We start from the raw sequence: 25,287 nt of genomic DNA, 5'->3' as shown, positions 1-25,287 counted from the left end.
TGTGGTTGAACCTACAACATAAGATAATAATAACAGTATGCCAACAGTGAATTACACTGCACTGTAAAGCTGTCCTTCCTGGATTCATCGGTGATGCTAGGGGCCAAGTAGTAGACATCCAAACTTAGTCTGAACAGTAGGGCGAGGTGGTAAAAATCCCTTAATCAAAGGAACTTAAAAATAACAGAGACTTACTAAAGAATTCAAAATTAATAATGAGTTAAGTATGTATTATAAACTGCGTCATTACTCAAAAGAGATTGATCTGGTCACCAAGGTAACGGTAACCCTCGGGAACGAAGACAACATAATGGGTATAGATACGGTTATAAATATAACTACAGTAAGCTAAGTAGTCTGCAGAAAACGAAGGTGCAGACTTGCACCAGGGTGAAAACGACAACATAAAATGACTGAGGTAGAAATAACGCAGAATCAGAGGGTTGGACATATCAGAACGAGGCTGTTTATTTGGCTGGGCAGTTGTTGATACACTTGCCAGAATGTTTGGTATACAAGCCTGTCTGGCATTGGCAAATTGACAGGCTAAATAGATCGTTTTGAGTTCCTATTTGCCAATAGGAAGATGTTTCTGCATTATTCTCGATGCTATTCACGTGGTTTTCGAGCAATTATCGCGATAAACAGCGCACAATATTAGTTGTTAATCAAAGGATATTCACAAAACTGAAATTCAAATGTTTAAATGTGTCAAATATTATTTATTGTTAACTCAAAGCTTAATAAATCAAGGAAATATATTTACAAAATGTATGTCGTATTTAATTTATTCACTGTATAAACTTTTTGCTCGATTATAAAGCTTCAAAAGGATCGATCAAACATTAAAAAAATGTGTTCGTGTGTAAAAATGGTTTGTGTGTTATTTATGTTGACTTTCGTTGTTCCCATTTAAATATTAATATCTATAAAAAGATATTTCAATACGTTGCTTTGTTAACAAAGCATGAACAAATAACACACATATATCAACATCACGTTTATTTTGCTGTTGTCCATAACCTCAAGAACATCCATTTTTAACGTCAATCTCAGTTACTGTTACCACGACTACTGTATCCGTAAACGATAGCATATATAGACATCTTCTGTTACCTACTGCCTGATTGTAAGAGGCGACTAATGTGGGAACCCCCTGCAGAATGGGGGATTTGCGTTTGTTCCCTCTACATTGGGACACAGAAGCGCCCAAAATAAATCTACTGCAGCCATATTTAGGGTGTTTGTATTGCTCTCTTCTTTGAAAGACCCTTCATGTCCCAGTTCCCTTGCTTAGCATACCTCACTATTGGCATTTTTTTTAATATTCGCCCAATTTGCCACATCTATCAGTAACGGTAGCGTGGCAGCTTCTATTGAATTCTTTAAGAAAATGATGTGGTAAATTCATTTTGCAAAATTTCATTATCATTTTTAAAATATTGTGAATTATAAAAACTACATAGATATAAATAAATGGTACTGCCATAATGTGAAGCCAGGACTTTCAAATGAAAGTCTGGAGCCCACGGTTCATGCTTCCATTTCTCATAAATTACAAATAAACAATACTGAGTATTCTCTTTTTTGTCCTGTTCCCAAAAAATCATGTTCTTTTCACTTAAGGATTGAGACAATTACTGTCCGATTGTTATTTCACGTAAAACATATAGATACACATCTATAGTTATATTTATATTAGAATTGAAGTTGTTCTGAATGTTTGGTTGGTTGGTTGGTTGGTTGGGTGAATGAAGGTAGGAGCAGTTCATGAAATAAAACCTCGCTCTATACATTATATTATTCTTTGACCAATCCGCCAGACCTATACATTCATCATTATTGCTTATAGCCTAGTGTGTTGATCTTTTGGTATGTATTTGTCAATATGTGTTGACGTTTTTGTATGCAGTGTCATTATGTTTTGAGGTTCTCCTTGAATGTTTCTACGCTGTAGTATATGCTGCCGTCTGTAAAGAACTGAACATTGTAGGACAGTCTGTCCTGGAGTGACGACACTGTAGTGTAGTTTACCCTTGTGTGTTGGAAATGTAATATATGTTTAGCGTTTGTGTTGATGATATGGTATATTTTGTATTTGTGTCCTGAAGCATTTGTATTTTTTGTACTCATGTCCTGATGCTTTGATATATTTTGTTCCTATGCCCGGACGCTGTATTATATTTTGTACTTGTCTACTGACGCTTTGGTATATTTTGTACTTGTGTCCTGACGCTGTAGTATATGTTGTATTTGGTGTTCTGACGCTTTGGTATATTTTGTTTTTGGTGTTCTGACGCTTTGATATATTTTGTACTTGTTTTCTGACGCTTTGGTATATTTTGTAATTGTGTCCTGACGCTGTGGTATATTTTGTATTTGTGTTCTGACGCTTTGGTATATTTTGTACTTGTGTTCTGACGCTTTGGTATATTTTGTATTTGTGTTCTGACGCTGTAGTATTTTTTTTTTATTTGTGTCCTGACGCTTTGGTATATTTTGTAAATGTATCATGACGCTTTGGTATATTTTGGACTTTTGTCCTGACGCTTTGGTATATTTTGTATTTGTGTTCTGACGCTTTGTTATATTTGGAACTTGTGTCCTGACGCTTTGGTATATTTTCTTTTTGTGTTCTGATGCTTTAGTATATTTTGTTTTTGTGTTCTGACGCTTTAATATATTTTGTACTTGTGTTCTGACGCTTTGGTATATTTTGTATTTGTGTTCTGACGCTTTATTCTGGGATGTTGTAGTATATCTCGTCATTGTATGTTTACACTATGCCATTGTTTTGTTCTTGGATGTTGTAGTATATCTCGTCATTGTATGTTTACACTATGCCATTGTTTTGTTCTGGTATGTTGTAGGATATCTCGTTATTGTATGTTGACACTATGCTATTGTTTTGTTCTGGGGTGTTGAAGTATATCTCGTCATTGTATGCTGACACTATGCTATTGTTTTGTTCTGGGATGTTGTAGTATATCTCGTCATTGTATGTTTACACTATGCCATTGTTTTGTTCTGGTATGTTGTAGTATATCTCGTTATTGTATGTTGACACTATGCTATTGTGTTGTTCTGGGATGTTGTAGTATATCTCGTTATTGTATGTTGACACTATGCCATTGTTTTGTTCTGGGATGTTGTAGTATATCTCGTTATTGTATGTTGACACTATGCTATTGTTTTGTTCTGGGATGTTGTAGTATATCTCGTCATTGTATGTTTACACTATGTTATTGTGTTGTTCTGGGGTGTTGTAGTATATCTCGTCATTATATGTTGGCACTATGCTATTGTGTTGATCTGGGATGTTGTAGTATATCTCGTCATTGTATGTTTACACTATGCCATTGTTTTGTTCTGGTATGTTGTAGGATATCTCGTTATTGTATGTTGACACTATGCTATTGTTTTGTTCTGGGATGTTGTGGTATATCTCGTCATTGTATGTTGACACTATGCTATTGTGTTGTTCTGGGATGTTGTAGTATATCTCGTCATTGTATGTTGAAACTATGCTTTTGTTTTGTTCTGGGATGTTGTAGTATATCTCGTCATTGTATGTTGACACTATGCCATTGTTTTGTTCAGGAATGGTGTAGTATATCTCGTCATTATATGTTGAAACTATGCTTTTGTTTTGTTCTGGGATGTTGTAGTATATCTCGTCATTATATGTTGGCACTATGCTATTGTGTTGATCTGGGATGTTGTAGTATATCTCGTCATTGTATGTTGACACTATGCTATTGTGTTGATCTAGGATGTTGTAGTATATCTCGTCATTGTATGTTGACACTATGCTATTGTTTTGGTCTGGGATGTTGTAGTATATCTCGTCATTGTATGTTGACACTATATGCCATTGTTTTGTTCTGGGATGTTGATGTCAATGCCGATAACTATATGTTAGCTTGATTAGTGCCTCATTTCTGCATTTCTCGCCAATGAAAACGTTCCGGCCATCGTACGTAAATGTTCTAACCACAGTGCATACAACCCAGAACATATAATACACTGTCCTAGTAGCTATACACATCTATAATAACTACACCAATATCGTTACAAAGCAGTTCCAACTTATAGCTCGATTACACCGGGTTACATGTAGCTTAGCTAGCTCTATACCTCAAACATAGATATTTATCCCATTGAAAAATGTCTAACCAGTGTCATAAATGTTTCGGATTTTACAATTAATTATCAGACAGGTTCATCGGTACTAATTAGACATTTGCCTAGTTACGTGTATACAAGCTCTTTGTCGATAAAGACAATATTACATGGCGCCAATGACTTTCACTTCGCGGTAAATAAGATCTTATAGTTTTCACCCAATCAACGTAAATGTGCAATAACTCTAATTAGCATAGTTCCAAGTATGTGTCATGAAGATTACACAAATCTCCACAGAACACTCCTCCATACAACAGTACCGAGGGACAAGTTTGTTACGGCCGTTCCCTTCAAACATCGCCCCCGGAATGTTAACACAGAACATTCCCCAATCACAGGCAAGTGAAAGCGAACACTGTCTTATCTACAATCTAGCGCGAACAGATAGACCCTGTTCCAAAACATGGCTGTTACATATTGTCTAAACAGCATCTGTTTACCACGAGTGTCTCATTTAAGATCGCATATGGCTTGTTAATCTGTAAATACAACAATGTACAATCTAGCTACCTTTATGTATTGTTTTTTTGGTTATTTGTCGTGCGGGGGAAATTTATGGGATGAATATCAATAGGCTACTGTTGCAAAAGTATTAAGAAAATATGATTATTTTCATGATATGTCAGGCTTAAACGTGCCAAATCACAAAACATTTTGAACGATTTAAAGAAAAATTACAACGATATTGAGTTTCATACTTATGACGCGTGAATGACGACATAAATCTCCATGGTAGGTAGAATAAGAAGCGTGAATGACGATGTTTACAAAAATGGAATTTTGCGTCAGACATGTGAATGACGACACTTATCTCAATGATGTGTCGTGAATAATGAAAAGTATACATATAGTGTGTTATGCTAGACACGTGGACTGCAAAGCTTCAGCTTACAGGTAAAACAAAATTTGACAATCTCTATCCCCAATGTATATAGGGTTAGACGCGTGTATGAGGATGCGTTCTGTCAATGTATGTAACGAGCGCGGTATGTGTGACGATGTTAAGTACTAGGTGACGAAACTTACTATACAAGCGTTATACGCGAGCTGAACAAAGCAAATATGCAACGTATATACGTATTCGAAAAGCGTACATGTGCAGTGTACATGTATATGACGGCTCTTGTAACGCTTGACGTGTATATATGTGCGACGCTTATCTGCAGAGTATTGGGTTTAGACGCGCGTGTATGACGACGCTTATCGGCATGGTATGTACATTATTATTTTGTGTTCGACGCATGTATGACGTCGCCGCCGGCGGTATCATTACAAACATTCCAGCTCGGTTTCTCCCTCGCCATGTTTGTATCCTTCTCTCGAAGGTACGAAAACGATTTATCTATAACAAAACTCGGTACATAGTAAACTGAGTTACCGGTAACAGTATTCTAACCATTGGAAGTCTATATATCTCTAACTTGTACAGAGAATGATATATGCATGGTGGGAGAATAACAAGATGTCAGCCGCAATTATGCGCAGATAAACGATTGGCGATGCGCGTGTTGTCCGCAATAACGGAAGCCGCAGTCTTTATATACACGTGTGGGTCCTTATCTTTCGCCGATATACCGTAAACACTTGTAGGAAATCTAACAAGAAATCTTTGAATGCTAATCTGTTTTGACAGACGTTGTTTATATATGTGGCCATACTCATTGTTTGGACATTAGCACGTGCATTTGTTGTGCAGGTAAACATGCAAAAATGACGCCGTGATATAATGTCAGCTGTTGTCTTATTCATAAACAACTCGCTAGAAGGAAGAAAACAACAATATACAGTGCTAATAAATACAGTACAAATATCCACCTGTCTAGCAATGAACTATTAGTAAATAGCATACACAATATTTCAAGTTACAACTAAGAAAAGCGTTATGCTTTGTTAAGTGTGAAAGTGTTGTCCCATGTGACGGGTGACAAACATCTATAAATCGCTGGAACCTGACCACAAGTAAAACTTCTTCTTTGTGTGTGAACTGTTTTCAAATATGGATGCGACTAAAGAGAGAGGAACATTCAATCACTGAGGAAGGGCTAAGCCCGAAAGTTTGGACGTAGAGTGACTGTATGTTCCGTTGTATATAACTCTATACATATAACCCAAATTAGAATATATATGTATATGCATCTTGTCTTTTCTGATATGAAAGCGTTGTTTCTTTAGAATAATTTTTAGTCACGACAAATTCTAATGAAGTACACAACTTAACTTATATTCAAGAAAGGTATCCCGGTGGATAAAACTTCCATCAATTTCCATAGGCGTCAAATTGTGTTCCAATTATAACGCTGTTGGCTTTTGAAAAAAATAAAACTGATGTCCCCATACCTGCACTAGATTTCATCACTCCCAGAGTGAATAACGTATCACGTGACGTGACGTCACAAAACCACTTAACTCGAGTTATGAGAGAAACAAACTTCCCAACTCGTAATAGTCAATAACAATCAATATCTATCCCTATGAGTTAATTCCTAAATACGTCACGTGGGCTGAGTCGCGTACATTGAAGGTTATAATTGCAAATTATCTCTATCATATATTCCAATAAATCGTTCATGTATCGTTCATAATTTAGAACTAACAGTATTCAATATATATATAAATATTCTGATCGCTGGGTCAAACATTTTATACTATTAACTCTTAGTTATAACGTCTAATCTCTTGTTCATATAAATTATACTCGAAGTTTAACTTTATTTGATATATTTTTCTCATTAGGTCACGTAGGTTTCTCTTTGACATGAACTCAATTATACATATTTGCCATCGTATGGCATTGCCACTATACATCCCTACCAAATTCAGTTGGCATTCACATAGGCTATGAATGCCATGGACCGATTGTTGACGTCATCATTATTATGACGTCATAATTGTTCCGTTGGCTACCACTGAACCTCCCCGGGCGATGGCTGTTCTATTCGTTGAACAAGCATACACGATACATACATTATTTGAACTAAACGCTAAATATTGATAAGTGTAATTGAATTTTTTATGAGATAAGCATATTCCAAAAATGGTCAATATAAATATTGAACCGCTTTTAGGTGGCGTTAAAGGCAATATGAATTCCAAATGTACAAAGGCAAATCCGCGCTTCATTGAACTTGCCTGTGTCCACTTGGCATTCATATTGCCTATGCAAGCCAACTGAAATCAGTTCCAATGCCTAAATATTCTACTCCCTTGGTCACGTAGGATGTAATTTAGAATTAGATCTAAAGTTATCTTCTACTTACTGAATCACGTATGTTATACTTGAAAATTAACTCCTTTAAATCTTCGACTGAGTGAGTCACTTGACAATTAACTCAGTTACTCAGTGGGTCACGGAAGGAAAACATGATAATTAACTTTTCCCTATATATTCTACCTGCTGAGTCACCTAGGTGATACTTTGAAATTAACCCCTTTCAGCTTATACTTGACATTAAACTCCATTATGTATATGTTTTACATGTACTTGCTGGGTCACGCAATTGCAAGTAGCTCACTGAGATGAATATATATCGTCACAACTTATTGAGCTAATCATTAACGAAGACAGTTTGTTACATGTTGTCATATATAGTGATTACCTGAGAACGTATCAAGGTTGCCCATGTACTCCGAAGTGACGAACTGGTGTTTGATGGCAGTTTTGCCGACCCCCATAGCTCCAACGATCGACACCTGGTACACGTCCTGATCTGGCGCTAACAAATCCACCACCTTCTCCTGTTTAGGAGCGGCCTTACATAATGGTGACTTTGTCCTTTTCGTGCTGTCCGACTTGGCTAATGAGTTTTGAGAATTACTTAAACTGGATCGTCGGAACGAGTCGCCTCGGTTGACAATTCCTTTGGAGGAGATTTTGAAGGAACGCACTCTTTGGATTTGTTGCGGGGGCTCGGAGGGATGCAGGCCGTCAACTTTATCCTGCACTTGAGCGGCTTCCTCGGGACTCATTACGTTGTCCGGCATACTTTTTCTCCGGATAGATTCGAACTTCACATGCAAGTATTTTGGCTTTTCTGAGTGTTTAAAAGAGGAAGACCTCGACCCCGGCTCGGAATTGCAAGTTTTTGTATCGTGAGATATTTGACGCAAAACTCGGATATCCGGTAGAACAATATGTGTATTCTTGAGAACGTTAGTAAGATCTCTATCCTCGCACCGGATTTCCGGCCGGTCCCGCATGGCTTTGGTAGCAATTTTGGTAAGATTCACAATTAACACTTCGACAAAATATTAATATATATAAACACACACACACGCAAATGGCTACTCCTAGCCTTCGCTTAGCTTTCCCGACGTAACTGCAAATGTTACGACAACATACAGACTCAAAAATAACTCCAAAAGACGCAAACGAAAATTCTCAACCGTTCAATTAACTCGTGTAGATAGAGGAGACTACTGTTCACTATGGTAAGCGACACTCCACCGAATACATATATATAGCTCATATGCAGCGGCTGTAAGCAATCACGTGACTATACTGGTCGGTCCCACTATCTCATTGGCATTTCATAAACTCTGGACTAGTACTTTTATTACTGAAAAACGAATTTGAAAGTCTTTAAGTCAATTCTTCGAGTACATTTTGTATACCTGTATGCCTAAAAATCGTTTACGTTCCTCCGATTATTGCGTACGTGTATTTTCATTAAATATGTAAAAATACGGTAATACAAATGTATATGGTCCTAGTAACATTTATTGAAATAGAATAAATTTGACCTTCCTGGTATCCGAATTGTTAATGTACCTGTGTCGTGTCATCGGTTACGTTTCCACACAAGGAATGGGTAGTTTCTGAAACTTTATGATGTGATTAAAAACACAAGGAAAATATATCTAGAGGGAAAACTACATTTACAAGAAACATTTTACATTCTGTGTTACATTTGCCTATATCTTGTTAGTAAACCAAATTCCAGTATATGAGACTGTATTCTGCAACTTTCAGTGATTCGGTCAGTGTATGAACATACCTGGCCACCATGCAGATACTTTCGGTATCAATAGGCCTATAGTCAGAGAACTTTCTGGGTTCGTTAGCATTTAGCAATGTAGGTCATCGCAAAAAATAAAGCAACTTGATAAATTATGACAATATAAATTTATTATAAGATGTGTAGGTACCACAAAATTATTGTAAGCGCAATTCTAGATACGAAATTATGAAGTTTGTCAACGTCATCACACAGGGGCTCGGTTTCGAGATTTTGAGTTTTGCATAACATCAGTCACCAAAAACAACACTCAAATTCAGCATTTATAAAACCTTGTAAAAGTCGAGGGTATCGACAAGATTTTAGAATGTGTATAAATACCTTTTTAAGTGTTATGGTTCTTCAGTAATGTCATCCATTACTCAAAACCACGGAACCGAGCCCCTGTGAACGCCGTCTGCTAGCGATGCCAATCTGACCGATTAGACATGGAATCTGTTTCAAACGAAATGTCCTTGGAATCGTTATCCCCTACTGAAAGGACCACTTTAATTAACCATTTCTGAGTATATTTGTTTCTGAAAATAACGTAATACTCCAGTCTATGGAAACAATTCGGCTGTTCTGGGATTTGAACTTACTGACGTCGCTGATATGATAAGCGGGAAATTCAAACGTAGTTTTGCTTCAGTTAATATACAAAACAAACTATGTTTTTAAGCATTGAACTGTTACCAGATGCAGTATACAGTCAATATGAATGCAATTTGAGTGACAGATAAATATTCATTTCGCCCGTTAGGGTCCCCCAAATTGCATTCATATCGACTGTATACTGCATCTGGTAACAGTTCAATGCTTAAAAACATTGTCCACAAAAAAAACATACGCACATAAGGAAATGTATCTACACGTAAAAAGCACTAATAAATATATAAATACAACGGAAGAGTATACACAATGAAACATGTACATAGAAATTCATTAAGAAATATGGAATGTTTATCCTATACTTGCTCGAAATATCGACCAAATTGCATATGTGATTCCGTATCATTCGAACTGTCGATATTGCCCGCCCGGGTAATAACCTATCGATATTGCCCGCCCGTTTAATAACCTATCGATATTGCCCGCCCGTTTAATAACCTATCGATATTGCCCGCCCGTGTAATAACCTATCGATATTGCCCGCCCGTGTAATAACCTATCGATATTGCCCGCCCGTGTAATAACCTATCGATATTGCCCGCCCGTGTAATAACCTATCGATATTGCCCGCCCGTGTAATAACCTATCGATATTGCCCGCCCGTGTAATAACCTATCGATATTGCCCGCCCGTGTAATAACCTATCGATATTGCCCGCCCGTGTAATAACCTATCGATATTGCCCGCCCGTGTAATAACCTATCGATATTGCCCGCCCGTGTAATAACCTATCGATATTGCCCGCCCGTGTAATAACCTATCGATATTGCCCGCCCGTGTAATAACCTATCGATATTGCCCGCCCGTGTAATAACCTATCGATATTGCCCGCCCGTGTAATAACCTATCGATATTGCCCGCCCGTGTAATAACCTATCGATATTGCCCGCCCGTGTAATAACCTATCGATATTGCCCGCCCGTGTAGAGGCTTGTTGTCGTCGTCGTCGGACCTTTCGTCTACAATGGAGTCTCACGGCGAGGCAGTACTCGAGTCGTTAGCTCAACGAATACTTGAATTAAATGAACTTATCGACAAAGAAAATGACCAAATGCTGTAAGAGGCAAGGTTTGTTAACATCGAAAGGAAGGGGCACCGATAGTTTTGTCGACAGCATGAAAAACGGCACCACGAAGAGGAAAACTATTTGTTTTAATGTGTTTTTTCATTAGTTAGGCCTAAATGTACCTGATTAAAATGTCATAACATGCCTGTGTTCATATCGCCCTTGGGCTTGATATAGGTACCTCGGGCTAATCTGGGGTCTGATATGAAAACAGGCATGCCATCTATAACCTCTAAATAATTGCCTGGAAAAGTTTATATAAAAGGGGAAATATTCGAGGCCTGCGTGGGGCAGTCGCCAGGTACTTGCCGAAGATCAGGGTTTTTTTCTCCGGGTTCACTGGCTTTACTCTGCCACTAAAACCTGGTACGTCTTTAAATGACCATAGCTGCTAAAAGGATGTAAACACAAACAAATCAAACACAATCAAAGAAAAATGTTTACACAAGGAAACGAATGAAGCAAACACGTTTGTACACGGAAAATATCTTTTTCATTTTTTTGATTTTCCAATAGATGATAAAAGAAATACCATATATGATAAGTGTATTTCGTAAGGACTTATCCTCTAGGTAGTTATATGAAATGACATTGTAAATCAACACAAACAATGAATTAGTGGATAACTTACCTTGAAGTCAACTAGTATATAAATACAAGTAAAACTGACAGCTTGAACGACTGTCAACAGGAGCTTCATCTCTCCACCCCTGTAGTTCGGGGATTGAGGAAATAAAATGCCTGCTGTTACTCTCTGCGTAAGGTAAGAAGCATTTTATTTATAAACACCATGCAAAAACAGGCATTTGCTTTTGAGCCCTCTACTTTGGGACACAAAAGTGACCATGATCAATGTACTGCACCCATGGTTATATTTGGGGTTTTATCTTATCGTTCTTTTTCCAAACAATCTAAATTTACCTGATAGTTTCCTAGCGGCTTCATTTGCAATATCTCACATTTGTCCTTGGTTTAATTAAGAGTTGACATTAATTCTTTAAATAGACTTCGTGGTCCTATGTCGTGGCTCTTCCTATATTAAATACATTAAATGAACGCACTGAAGTCTTCTCGCAGGAGTTTTAAACAATTCTAGCACTATATATTTTGTGTGTTATACAGTTATATAATGCCTGCAAAAACGCATGTTTAGAACACAATTTCGTATCGCAAATACTACATTTTACTTTTCTTTTTCCATTTTCGTCATATCGGACTTTTCGTGGCGATACACCAGTTAGTCCTGGTACTTAGTTTTGTTATACAGCCGTTGCAGTCGAATCGCTTTCTCTCCAGAGCGTATATATCAATCTCCGAGGTCATCGGAGTTTTTCAATGTTAAAGTACAAGTATCACAAGGTACAAGTATCACAAGGTACAAGTATCACACGGTACAAGTATCACAAGGTACAAGTATCACACGGTACAAGTAGCACACGGTACAAGTATCACAAGGTACAAGTATCACAAGGTACAAGTATCACAAGGTACAAGTATCACAAGGTACAAGTATCACAAGGTACAAGTATCACAAGGTACAAGTATCACAAGGTACAAGTATCACAAGGTACAAGTATCACAAGGTACAAGTATCACAAGGTACAAGTATCACAAGGTACAAGTATCACAAGGTACAAGTATCACAAGGTACAAGTATCACAAGGTACAAGTATCACAAGGTAAAAGTATCACAAGGTACAAGTATCACAAGGTACAAGTGTCACAAGGTACAAGTGTCACAAGGTACAAGTATCACAAGGTACAAGTATCACACGGTACAAGTATCACAAGGTACAAGTATCACAAGGTACAAGTATCACAAGGTAAAAGTGTCACAAGGTACAAGTGTCACAAGGTAAAAGTATCACAAGGTACAAGTATCACAAGGTAAAAGTATCACAAGGTACAAGTATCACAAAGTACAAGTATCACACTTGTATTTTTGCCATCTTATATTCTGCGCGGCAATATGAGCTGGTCGATCCTGACACGAAAGCGTTCCTGGCAGGTGCTAAATGCTACTGCTATTGATATTAATGGCATCCTTTTTAATTTTTTAATAATCATATATCATCTACTAACACGTGTCACTATAATTCTCTACAAAGATAATGGAATATTCCTTTGATTAAAGTAGACATAAGTTCTTATAATAACATGTATTACTGACACGTGCATCATTTTGAAACAGATTATAACCAAACTGTTATTAGATGTGAAAATAGAAATGTATGCTAGGAGAGACTAGAATTTTAGAAATGTATGCTAGGTGAGACTAAATCGAATGAAGTTCTCTTCTGAGCATTACAGACTAACCCCCACAGAATGAAATTCTCTTCTTAGTAATTTGACGTGCTTAAATGTATTTTTGCTACGACTACTGTTTGTTAATATAAGTGTAAAGTACCGTAAAAGCCGACTTTGTCTGAAGCATTTGAGTAAACACCAACAGTAGGAACACGGCTGTTTGATCGCGCGGCTTCGATGTCAATGGTTTTACGAACACTTAATCTTATTTCCAAAGCGATGAAGTTTTCCAAATACAAATTATGAACTACAGTAAATTACCTTATGACATACATCCTTATCCCTATTTTACACTTGAGTACTTCAGAGTACAGACATTACGCCATCATCGATCTGACATTGGGAGCACAGCAAGTTAACGTTATGTCAACACTGCGCCAAAATATTGGGCCACCATTTTAAAATTAACGTTATGTCATTGCATCCCAAAGTAGGCGTAACAGAGCGAACATCGTTGTGCCATCACAAACTTGCCATCTGGGATTGGAGTCTGGTGTAACAGACCTTGTTTTCCTGCTTGCCCGATGAAGACATCACCTGCGCCAATGTAACTGAGGCTGTATACATAATGACGTAAGGGTAGGGATCCCCCCCCCCCCCCCCCCCCCCCCCCCCCCCCCCCCCCTCCGCCTCCCCACCTGACCGTCCCTTGTCTATAAGTTATTGTCATCAATTAATAATGACATATCAGAAGAAACTACTGCCAACAACAGGAACGTACCGGTATGTTACCATAGTGTAGTTCTACTGGCTCGTACTAGAACATTCCGGACGCTTCGGTATAAACACAGGGCACCCTTCACTGTACACAAAATACACGTGTAATTACCTACCTCAACGCTGATCACGGACTCTGCCGATTGGTGTGTCAATCATATTGAAAATGCTTGTGTATCGTTTGGAGAATTGTATGTGTAGTGTTGGATTTTGCTAAATCCATCGGCGACAAGGTAGATGCATAATGTTAAAAGACATTAAAGAAACAATTCTTTGATTTATGTTTTTATTTGTAAAATACGACGTCTTACCGAAATATGGCTTACTGTGCAGCTGGAGAATAGTGTGTATATACGTGTTAGGCTGTTAAAATCATTCCTTGTACTTTGGGCATATCGCCCGTAACTCGTGAAACATAAATTACGTCATCAGCAGCAGATGTACGGAATCTCAACGGCATCACATGTTTATAGTTTGTATATATATATATACATTTAATAAAAGAAAATGCCATGCCATATCAGTTATGTACAGAGTTAGTTATCAGTTAGCCACAGAGCCTGAATATATCGAAACTCTGTTATGTTGAATAATACTGTCCATATTGTACTTTATTTCCAAACGAAAGGGGCTAGAAAATGTATTTTCATCATTGTAGGAATTTCATGCAAGGCAATTGTAACATGAAATATTTCTGTTCTAAACATATTGCGATCATTCTGGATCGTACAGTGCTGGTCATCAAACGTCTGATGTGTAACCGTAATTCCAACTAACACTTGACCGAGTCCCAAGTGGGGGAAATCGTGAACCTGTGCTTGTGCACCTTACACGTGTGACGTTGTCTTGTACATGATCGATAAACACTTAAAACGATAACCGAATCGGCTCCCTTGGGACCCGGCTGAAGTGTTGGGCAGGCTTGAGCGGGAGACATTAGGGTACACATGTCGCCGATCACAGGATTTTTATAGTAATTACTCGTATCTTCCATTTGTATAAAACATGTATAGGTTTATAAAAGGCCGACGTGCGTGGCTGGGGCATACAATGTTCACAGAATACTCACACACACACCTACACACATTGTACTAAATTATGTATGAAACGTGAGTGGCAATTTTAACAAAAAGGTCAAAATGTCATAAAAGCGTTTGGATCGAGAAACACAGGCAGACAAGAAAGATTTGTGATGAAATATACGTAATTAAGGAGATTGTCCATTATACAGCTATGCTTGTGTTGTGCACGTGAATACATTTAATCTGATGGTTGTTTTTTATTTGAAACTGGAAAAAAAAATCTAAATTATGGCGAAGTTACGCTTAATTGTATTATTTATTTATAGTTTGTTTTTCCAAACATTGAAAAATTTCCTCTGTGTGTTCAATTCCATCACCACTGAACAATTCCAAATCAAGAAACGCAATTAAAAATTGAAAACACGAAGTAGACATACATGTTGCTTCCAAGATTGCCTTCAATTAATAATCTATAAAAACCAAATGGTAATTAAAAGTACGTTTTGTGTTCGTAAATTATAAAGAAAACGGTCACTTTAAAACTATGCCAAATACTTGGTGTAGGTAGGGCAAAACTGTTGCAGGCGGAGCGGGATAAGTAAAAATGTTGGGTATGAAAACCCTTCAACATATGAAAGACGTGTTTAGTGGTATGACGTCATGAAAGAGAGACGTCGTGTTGTCAATTAAGAAATAGCAACAATAGCAACAACCTAAATCCATTGTCAATGACCACAGCATACGCATCAAGCAGAGAGTCTTGTCCAAAGCAGCCAAACTCGTTTTAAGGAGGACACAGAAAGCGGAATTTATAAAAAATCCTCTGAAATTGTTTATAAATAAATCAATTACGGTGTTCCACATTAGTCGCCTCTTACGATCATGCTGGGATTCAGTGGCCGTATTTATTTTTATGCAACAATATTGCGCAACAAGACCAAGACTGTACAAATATGAAAACAAACTCGGCGTGGCGAGACTAGCTCTGATTACTTGATCCTACTGCATAGATTGCCTCCACGTTTGAAGTAAACATGATTAGAATAGCACACAGCTCATATCTCGATACATGTACATTAGATGTGAATGTGGATGTATTTCCAAAACTGATGGCCTTATTCATTAAATGAATTATAAGTTAGGTGTATGGACATTCCAGGTATTTTGTAACCGTACACTTAGTTAGAACAGGTTACATTAATCCGGACTTCGATAATCTAGATAATACAACAACAATACGTTGTTTTACTCAATTGTATTTGTGCGAATCATCAGGATTTAACATCTCTCATTGTGACCTTTCTTAACTGAACCTGTATAATCGGACATCCGTTAGTGCAAACATTCCGATACAGGTCACACTATATCCACTTTTATACCATTCTGACCTGTGCAATCCGGACGCATGTGTGAACAGATATTCTGATACAGGTCACTCCATACCGTTATATACTTTTACACTTTTATGTGTTCTGACCTGTGTAATCCGAACATCTGTTTAGTAACGTTCTGATACAGGTCACTCCATACCGTTATATACTTTCACACTTTTATGTGATTCTGACCTGTGTAATCCGAACATCTGTTCAGTAACGTTCTGATACAGGTCACTCCATACCGTTATATACTTTTATACTTTTATGTGGTTCTGACCTGTGTAATCCGAACATCTGATACAGGTCACACTATACCGGTATATATGTGTTCACCGTGTTTTATGTGACTCCAATCGTTGCATTCTGATATAGATCATACTATATACACTTTATATCATTCTGGCCTGTGCATTCCCAATGAAATTAGGACGTGTATTGTCGAGAATAACCAACACTACAGCTATATCTCATTCGGTGTGTTTCGACTCTGCTTCACATACAGTTTGATTACGCCACAAGAAAGTTTCCTCCATTAATATTTTAGGGTAATATATCTGTACGTGAGCCATTGTTTAATGAAGAGGTAGCAATAACAAATGTTCGCTAGACTTGAGAAGTGTATCAACAGCGGACTTATCAAACACAAAAACAACGATTCATACCGCTATAGACTTGAAACAGAATCAATTAACTTTTTTCTGGTCGTGCCTGTCAAACTTGAGATTCCCCAGCAAATTATCACCAAGTGTTTCATAACATAGTTATCTATATAGAAGGATGTCTGTCTTCACTACAACATCACATGTGAAAACTTGTACATACATAGAAACATACATCTATAGACCCCCTCCTCACCCCAACTGCTTTCCTCTTCGCTTATCGCGGAGTAAATATAGATCACGCACGTTAGTACAGCACCATGACACATCGTATGTACGTATGTACGTATGTATACACGTGCGCATCATGCAGACGTATGAAGATTCTAGTACATTGTTAGCTTTAACCTTTAACTATTTGAATTGTCAACAATTATTACATTGTATCTGACATATTGTCAATAAGTTTCATGCTTAATCAAACACGGATATAAATATGAAAGGATGGTATACATAGTATTTCACTGGTGTATATATCACTAGTAGTACATGTAAGTAGTTTATACACTATATGTGAGTAAAGTCGAAGTGTAGTTGAATGCGATCTGGTTAAGATGACAATGCTTAAGCTAAATCGTAGTAAGGATGATGAAATACATGGCGATTAAGTATTGTATTTATCATTCCAGCTATATTTAGTTATTATGAAGTCATATTACTAAAAATAGATACCAATATCTTATAAACTATTTTTATGTTTACTTGGTATATTTATAGATATGAATATTTATATTTATTAATCACCATCCTCTAATATCTCCAAACCAGTTATCATGACATGACGTATGCACTGCTTACGTCATGTCATGATACATGTAACTGGTTTGGAGATATTAGAGGATGGTGATTAATAAACATAAATATTTTCAAAATATGATAAGTTGGGTATAGTATAAGATAATAGATAATGTTGCGCTAAGTGATTTATAATGTGTTGATCTTTAGTTAATGATGAACGTCATAATAAAGAATATTTCAAATCTGATGGGATTGTTTTGATAAATTCACAGGTTTCAAATTTTACAAATTTATTTTTGTAATTAGTTCTTGATAAGTGATTGTAAATGCAATTGTCACGTTGGGAAAGCTACCCTTTGTTAATACATGTATAAACTTGTGCAAACAGTTTCGTTTCCGCTTTGTTTTGAAGAAACCAAAATTTGATGGTTTAAGCATTGTCCAAATATATAGTTAGCTTATAAAGTATGTTCATGTTTACGCATAAACATCATACATTTTGAATGCTAATTGTTGTTGGAACATTAGGGGATGATTGATTAGTGTAGATACATGTGAATATAGATATATTTTCAAACTGTGATGAGTACATTTGAGTTTACGAATCAATTTTAATCAGTTTAGGATAAAAATATTGCTGCAAATTCAATGGAACATTTTTATAAACACTCGTTCCCTCCTTAATTAACGTCTTCAGATGTACAGATAACTGACGATGTACAACTATGTACAGATAACTGACGATGTACAACTATGTACAGATAACTGACGATGTACAACTATGTACAGATAACTGACGATGTACAAATATGTACAGATAACTGACGATGTACAAATATGTACAGATAACTGACGATGTACAAATATGTACCTATACAAAATATACCTAAAGCCAACTCAATGTACTATATACTGTACACAATGTGCATTTTTGGTGAAAATAAAGCAGCAAATATTCACTAGAGGTTTGATGTTTTGTACATGCGTTAGATCAACGTGTGTTCTTCAATACAGAGCTGAGACGGATTGTTGACACACAATTACATACAGTAAAACACGTTTAGTACGAACACGCCTATTGTGATTTCCTGTGTATTGCGAACTGATTTTGATTCCCTAGTCTTACTTCTTTGAAGTTATATGATCATATTGTCTATAACGAAGCAAGTGAACGGTCTCCACAGGTAGAATTCAGTTTTATTTTAACACTGCAGTACGAACCCAATTTCCGAGCACCATGCTGTGAACATATGAAATATGTTGAGATAAATAAAAAAAACATTGCCGATGATTTGAGTTTATTTGGTTTATATATATATTCATATAGCGATGTTTCACTTTATTTAATTATATTAAAAATGCGCTATACACGTAAAACAAACCATCTTTATGAGCAACTGATTAAGTTGGTCCCTATGTATTCGTTATTGTCGTGTATATATAAGTATCGGAATTTACAAAACTGCTTTCGATCTCTGTGACAACTTGCTTTAAAGTAGTGGTCATCATTCCTGTACATTTTCGGTAAGTGATGGGGAACGTATCGGCTATTTGAACGAAAGAAAACAAGATCCCATCCCCAACCCCACCTCCTAGAAATCCTAAATGGAATCCGTCGTTTCAAATGACAACACACGAACTATATCACCACTGAAAATGTACGAATTTTACAGCACATTAATCAAAGGGCAATAACTCTCATTAGATTTTTGAATACGGTTCACTCGATGTGATATTCTATGCAGATGCACATGTAAAACTTCACACAACAAAGTGTTGTGATTTACCCTACAAGAAACAATGATCTTAATTTAGTGTTGAATATGATTAGATAAGAACATATGCTCTTTAGTGCTTGTATTTCTAATCCCGTGGACGAACAAAGGAAACAGAACGTAAAAATTTGGTACCAATACAAGATACATGTAAGAAAATGAAATATAAGAACTAAAATAACAGAAAACCTGAAATCATAAAAACACTGTTCTATCTAAAGCATGCGACCTTAAAACTTATATTCGTCATACCTTGGTGTACATGTTCACTGAAGCTACCATGTGGCCATGCAACTTCAAAGGAGAAGTGTCGATTTGATATGTACTGTTTGGATCGTCGGCGACCAGGTACCTCAGTTGGTAAAGGTTCGAAGGGTCCCGGGTTCGAATCACGGCCTGGCCGTTACATTTCTCTTTCTTCTGTTACAAAATTGGCGAGCTTGCCTACGTTTGTTTCAAACACCGGATAAATATGCAAGGGTATACTCCGAACCAGGGTTGTAAATAGTTGTGTCTGCGGGAGGTGGGGATGTAGCGGAATGGACTGGGTCGATCGTCGGCAACCCGACATGTAGCTGAAAAGGTAGAGTATCCGTCTAGAGTTAGGAAGGTCCTGGGATCGAATCCCGGTCTGGCCGGTGCATTTCTCTTAATTTTGTTACATTGTAGATACTATTTCATACAAGACCAAACATCATGTATGTAGGACCGCCACTTGTATTTACCTCCGACCTTAACAGTTTTAACTCACTCGAACACAATATGTTTTTCGTTGCGACGGTAACGCATTACACAATGTTTGTATAAAACAATGTAGATTATGTTGCCTTATACACTGTATATAGGCACTGAAGTAAATATGACAGTACCCATATTTATCTGTTGGTGAAAGTTGTTGCTGACGACCACATTATAGCAACTGTAAATACAGCAACGGATGGATATTACAACGTAACCATACCAACAGATTGCAAGATAGACTTCAATTGGACCGAAGTGAAACTTTATCGGAAACTAACTACCGGAACTGACAACAAACTGGTATATCTTAATTTCCGGTTACTCAATCATACAGGAAACTATGATTGAAGATCACTGAGACATTTATGAAGTTTATGTTTCCGGTCAAGGTAAATCGTTACTTAAGCTTCTGTATCAGTACGATGTCCTGTTCATAACGCATTACACAATGTTTGTATAAAACAATGTAGATTATGTTGCCTTATACACTGTATATAGGCACTGAAGTAAATATGACAGTACCCATATTTATCTGTTGGTGAAAGTTGTTGCTGACGACCACATTATAGCAACTGTAAATACAGCAACGGATGGATATTACAACGTAACCATACCAACAGATTGCAAGATAGACTTCAATTGGACCGAAGTGAAACTTTATCGGAAACTAACTACCGGAACTGACAACAAACTGGTATATCTTAATTTCCGGTTACTCAATCATACAGGAAACTATGATTGAAGATCACTGAGACATTTATGAAGTTTATGTTTCCGGTCAAGGTAAATCGTTACTTAAGCTTCTGTATCAGTACGATGTCCTGTTCATAACGCATTACACAATGTTTGTATAAAACAATGTAGATTATGTTGCCTTATACACTGTATATAGGCACTGAAGTAAATATGACAGTACCCATATTTATCTGTTGGTGAAAGTTGTTGCTGACGACCACATTATAGCAACTGTAAATACAGCAACGGATGGATATTACAACGTAACCATACCAACAGATTGCAAGATAGACTTCAATTGGACCGAAGTGAAACTTTATCGGAAACTAACTACCGGAACTGACAACAAACTGGTATATCTTAATTTCCGGTTACTCAATCATACAGGAAACTATGATTGAAGATCACTGAGACATTTATGAAGTTTATGTTTCCGGTCAAGGTAAATCGTTACTTAAGCTTCTGTATCAGTACGATGTTCTGTCCATACAAAACATGAGCGTTGGTCAGAGACATTTAAAGCCATAAACGTCTCTGCATTTGTGTAGAACACACGACCATTGACGTCACAGAATCGCCACCCGGATGTGAAGCTAACAAGCTCACGTCTGTTATGGGACCGTATTTTCGTGATACCCTTTTAGATAACTTTGGCGAATCTGTGAATATCACGCTTTCTTCATAAGAAACTTCGGAAGCATCAGTAGACAAATCATCAAATTCATGGATATATCACGTGACCATCGGAAAGGAAGCAAGCGTCGCGCGATTTTTCGATACTTGCTGGCATATTGACAAGCATTAGAACCCCGTTTGTGCAGAACTCATGGCAGATTCCTGGATGCAGCTAGTGACGGCATTTATCATCATTACAAACGTTCTGGTGATCGCGTTCTGTTTTTGGTCCCAGGATATCACTATAGTGATACCAATGGTTCCATTCGCTACACGCAGGACTCGGACACTGAACGAAAGCCCATGACAATTCTCAAAACATCTGTGCCCAAGATTGCTGGTTCCAGATCAAACATTGTTAGGCAGAAACTTGTATATAAATACATGCCGGGCTCCAGCAAAACTAAATTAAGGAAGGACGAATCGTATGAATGCAATATAAGGACAGTTAAATTTGTTGTGAAACATTGAGACTTAATAAGAGAATTCGACGTACCCGTTGGTATCTCCTCAACAACATACAATAAATTCGGCCGGTGCGAGATCCGCCAACATAACTCAGTGGCAGAGTGCTGTAAGGAGGAAATGCTGAGTTTCGCCGATTGCTCAGCTCAGTGGTACGGATGTCTGTCACGCCTGATGTCTGCCGTTCTCCTTGTTGTTGTGTCTATTCCCTGGGTACTCCGTGTCATGTTTTACGCTGTGTACGAACAAAATCATTTCGAGCGCCGGACAACTTTGTTTATTCCCATTCGTGTGGGTGTTTGTACTTCCGGTATGTTTGGTTGTGACGACGTTTTACTACATACTCATTGTTAATCTCACATTCCGTTCGATTGGATCTCTGTTTGCTAACATCATTCCCACCGACGGGTAGATGGGAAGGCCAAGAACGTTGGACAGTGAAGGTATGGATACTTCGTAGCCTAGCCCTGGTATTAAGTGCCTGTTGATGGTGAGATTTGAACTGGAAACGTCATTTTGTCTATTCGCACTGTACTCCTTACCGTTGCTGATTGTGGAATATATCCGGTTCGTGGTCGTGTTTGCCATATACTGTATGTACAATAATAGGAATCATTCTAAACTCCTCGTTCGCTATGCAGTATGTACCGCTGCTGTTTGTGGTGGCAGAGTACGGACACACAACGTTCGGAGATGTATGTATGAAGTACATGTGTTTCATCAAAACGGTTCATAGGCACGTGCAGGACATATTTAAAAAATACTTCTTCTACCGCCAAATTCGAACTGATGAGTACGGAATCTAACACTACATTTGAGGTGTCCCCAGCAGGGACTGAAAGTTAAACTAAAGACTTCATTTTTGTCAAGAATTGCACGTGGTCAAGCAGACGAACAGTGCTGTTTGTGGATAAACACGGCACATCGTACATAAGGAAGAAGTTCTTCTCTTACCCTGGACAGATTTATCCTTCCTTTACTGGTGTGAGATTTCCTTGTCTCACCCTAGGGTTGAGACAAGCTACACGTGCTCTTTGTACGTTCTCCACAATAAACCTGACGTCACTGATGTGACCCGGAAGAAGAACTACTTTTATAAGGTCACACACATACACAAGTTTGTCTGCTAATCTTGTCGTGTTTACATTTGACATCAAAGAAGATGGGATTGCTTTTAAAATGTTTAAAGTATGATGCGTGAACCGTCTGACGCATACATATACTATTAATACGCTATCCACGTGTTCCTGTTTACAAACAATATGCTTCGTCTTACACTTGGACAGGAACAACAGGATAAGAGAAAAATAATCATTCACCCCCTCGGGGATGAGATAGGGGGATCTCAACCCTCGGGGAAGATTCTTAAGTTGCCAAACACTCGGCTAAGCCTCGTGTTTGGCAAATTAGGAATCTCCCCCCTCGGGTTGAGATCCCCTTATCTCACCCCCCTCGGGTTGAGATCCCCTTATCTCACCCCCAAGGGGATGACAGATTTTATTATTCTTTCAGTGTTGTCAAATGGACAATTATGCTGCACCAGAAAGTTTGTTTTCAATCCTTGTAAAAGCTGTGTGTAGGTTCTTAATTATTATAAGTTTTCTGCTGTTTGTTGGACTGGTGGTGGTGGCGTTTAGCGAAAACTTTGAATTATCGGCCACCAACCAAACACTCATCGCAATACTATAATATCCAACTACCAAAAGAACTTCGAAGTGATCGACTTAAGATATGGAAGAACTCGCGACACTGTTGTTAATTAAATATTCTGATTCAGAAATGCACACCCAAACTAACATAGGAACAAAGAACGGCCCAATTCCACTAACTCCAATGCTGGTACCAAAAATAGCGCGGGAACCAACAGTCACGTGATGACACAGAACGATGTGATGGAACTGTCATCTGATATTTTCCAGGATTCTTCGTCTGGCCTCGACACTATCAGCCAATATGCTGATGATTCGGTACATCTTCCGGAAAAGGACAAGGAACAGGGTACTAATCCAGTATGCAATGGTATAGAACGAACGTCAAACGGACGAAAAGGGTCTGACGAACAGACTTTGCAAGACACTGCTGTAGAAACTGTGTCAGAACAACCCAGAAAACCTTCTGTTTCTAACGGAACATTTCCAGATGACCGCACAACATATGTAGAGGATTGATCTACATTTTGTAGTAAAGAGATATGGCGGGTTGCTATGCCTATTTCCACAAAGCTATGTTACGCTAGTGCGCGCATCCAACCGTGCACTGTTATGACGCGTCCTCAGGTATTTTTTTATACAGGTAGCAATATCGGAATCCCGTGTCTAAGAATAGATTATTGTAAACAGACCACATATTTGGCACTTGATATAATTACTATTGCCAGTTGGAGGGTAAAACAATTCTTAAATTGTACAGGGATTTGTTGACATGCTTCAATAGAAGTATGTCGCACTAAATAGTAAAGAAACAAAACTGATAAATCAATAGGTATGTTATTAAAATGTAAACAAAATCTTCCATCGCTTTAAAAAACAACAACATTGCCTAATTAAGGAAAATGATCAAATGCCTAAATATTTAAAAAAATAATAACCGAGGGAGGATTCGAACCTGCATCGTTTATTTTCTAGTCGCAAGTAAACTGCGTTACACATTCGGCTACATAGAACATATAAATATTGGCAATGACAAACTTATTTAACCCGAGAAACACCGGTCGCAGTTTAGAGAAACTTGATCACCCCTGTTTTTCATTATGGTAAAAAAGAACACAACTATTCAAACCAATTTTGAACTAGAATTTATTTAATTATTGTTTGGCGTAAGTGGTCACGGCTTCATTATCAATTTTGGTTACAAACCATATGAGCCAATTGCTCCGACTAGTTTTGGGCTACCGCAAATGGTACCCTAAATCCACATTATACATGGAGCCAATTTCTCCCTGTATATTCAATATACAATGTTCATTTAAACCAATAAACTCAAATTAATAATTGAATTATCCAAATGTACAATTTAACTTTTTATATTCCTTCTGGTTACTGTAAAGTCAATTGTCAATACAACTTTACTGAAATGACGTTTTACACCTGACCCCGAAAACGAAGGTCGAGTGCATATTAATTACCTGAATTATCACTCCCAAAGTTTTTTGCCGCGCAAC

At 37.6% G+C, this 25,287-nt stretch overlaps 1 protein-coding gene across 1 annotated transcript in view; it reads right to left on the bottom strand.

Moving 5' to 3' along the window:
- The window catches only part of LOC110459866 (GTP-binding protein ypt3-like), a 28,612-nt gene extending 19,967 nt beyond the window's left edge, over positions 1-8,645 (bottom strand). Inside the window, exon 1 of the mRNA XM_021512330.1 lies at positions 7,782-8,645. Within this exon, the coding sequence (XP_021368005.1) occupies positions 7,782-8,382 (601 nt within the window). The 5' untranslated portion in view covers positions 8,383-8,645. The remainder of the gene's footprint in view (positions 1-7,781) is intronic.
- Positions 8,646-25,287: the final 16,642 nt, after the last annotated feature.

Source organism: Mizuhopecten yessoensis, unplaced genomic scaffold (genome assembly GCF_002113885.1).
Source record: "Mizuhopecten yessoensis strain PY_sf001 unplaced genomic scaffold, ASM211388v2 scaffold10247, whole genome shotgun sequence".
In the NCBI taxonomy this organism is placed as follows: domain Eukaryota; kingdom Metazoa; phylum Mollusca; class Bivalvia; order Pectinida; family Pectinidae; genus Mizuhopecten; species Mizuhopecten yessoensis.
Note: the sequence above shows the minus strand (reverse complement) of the source record. Positions and strands in the feature narration are given on the sequence as shown.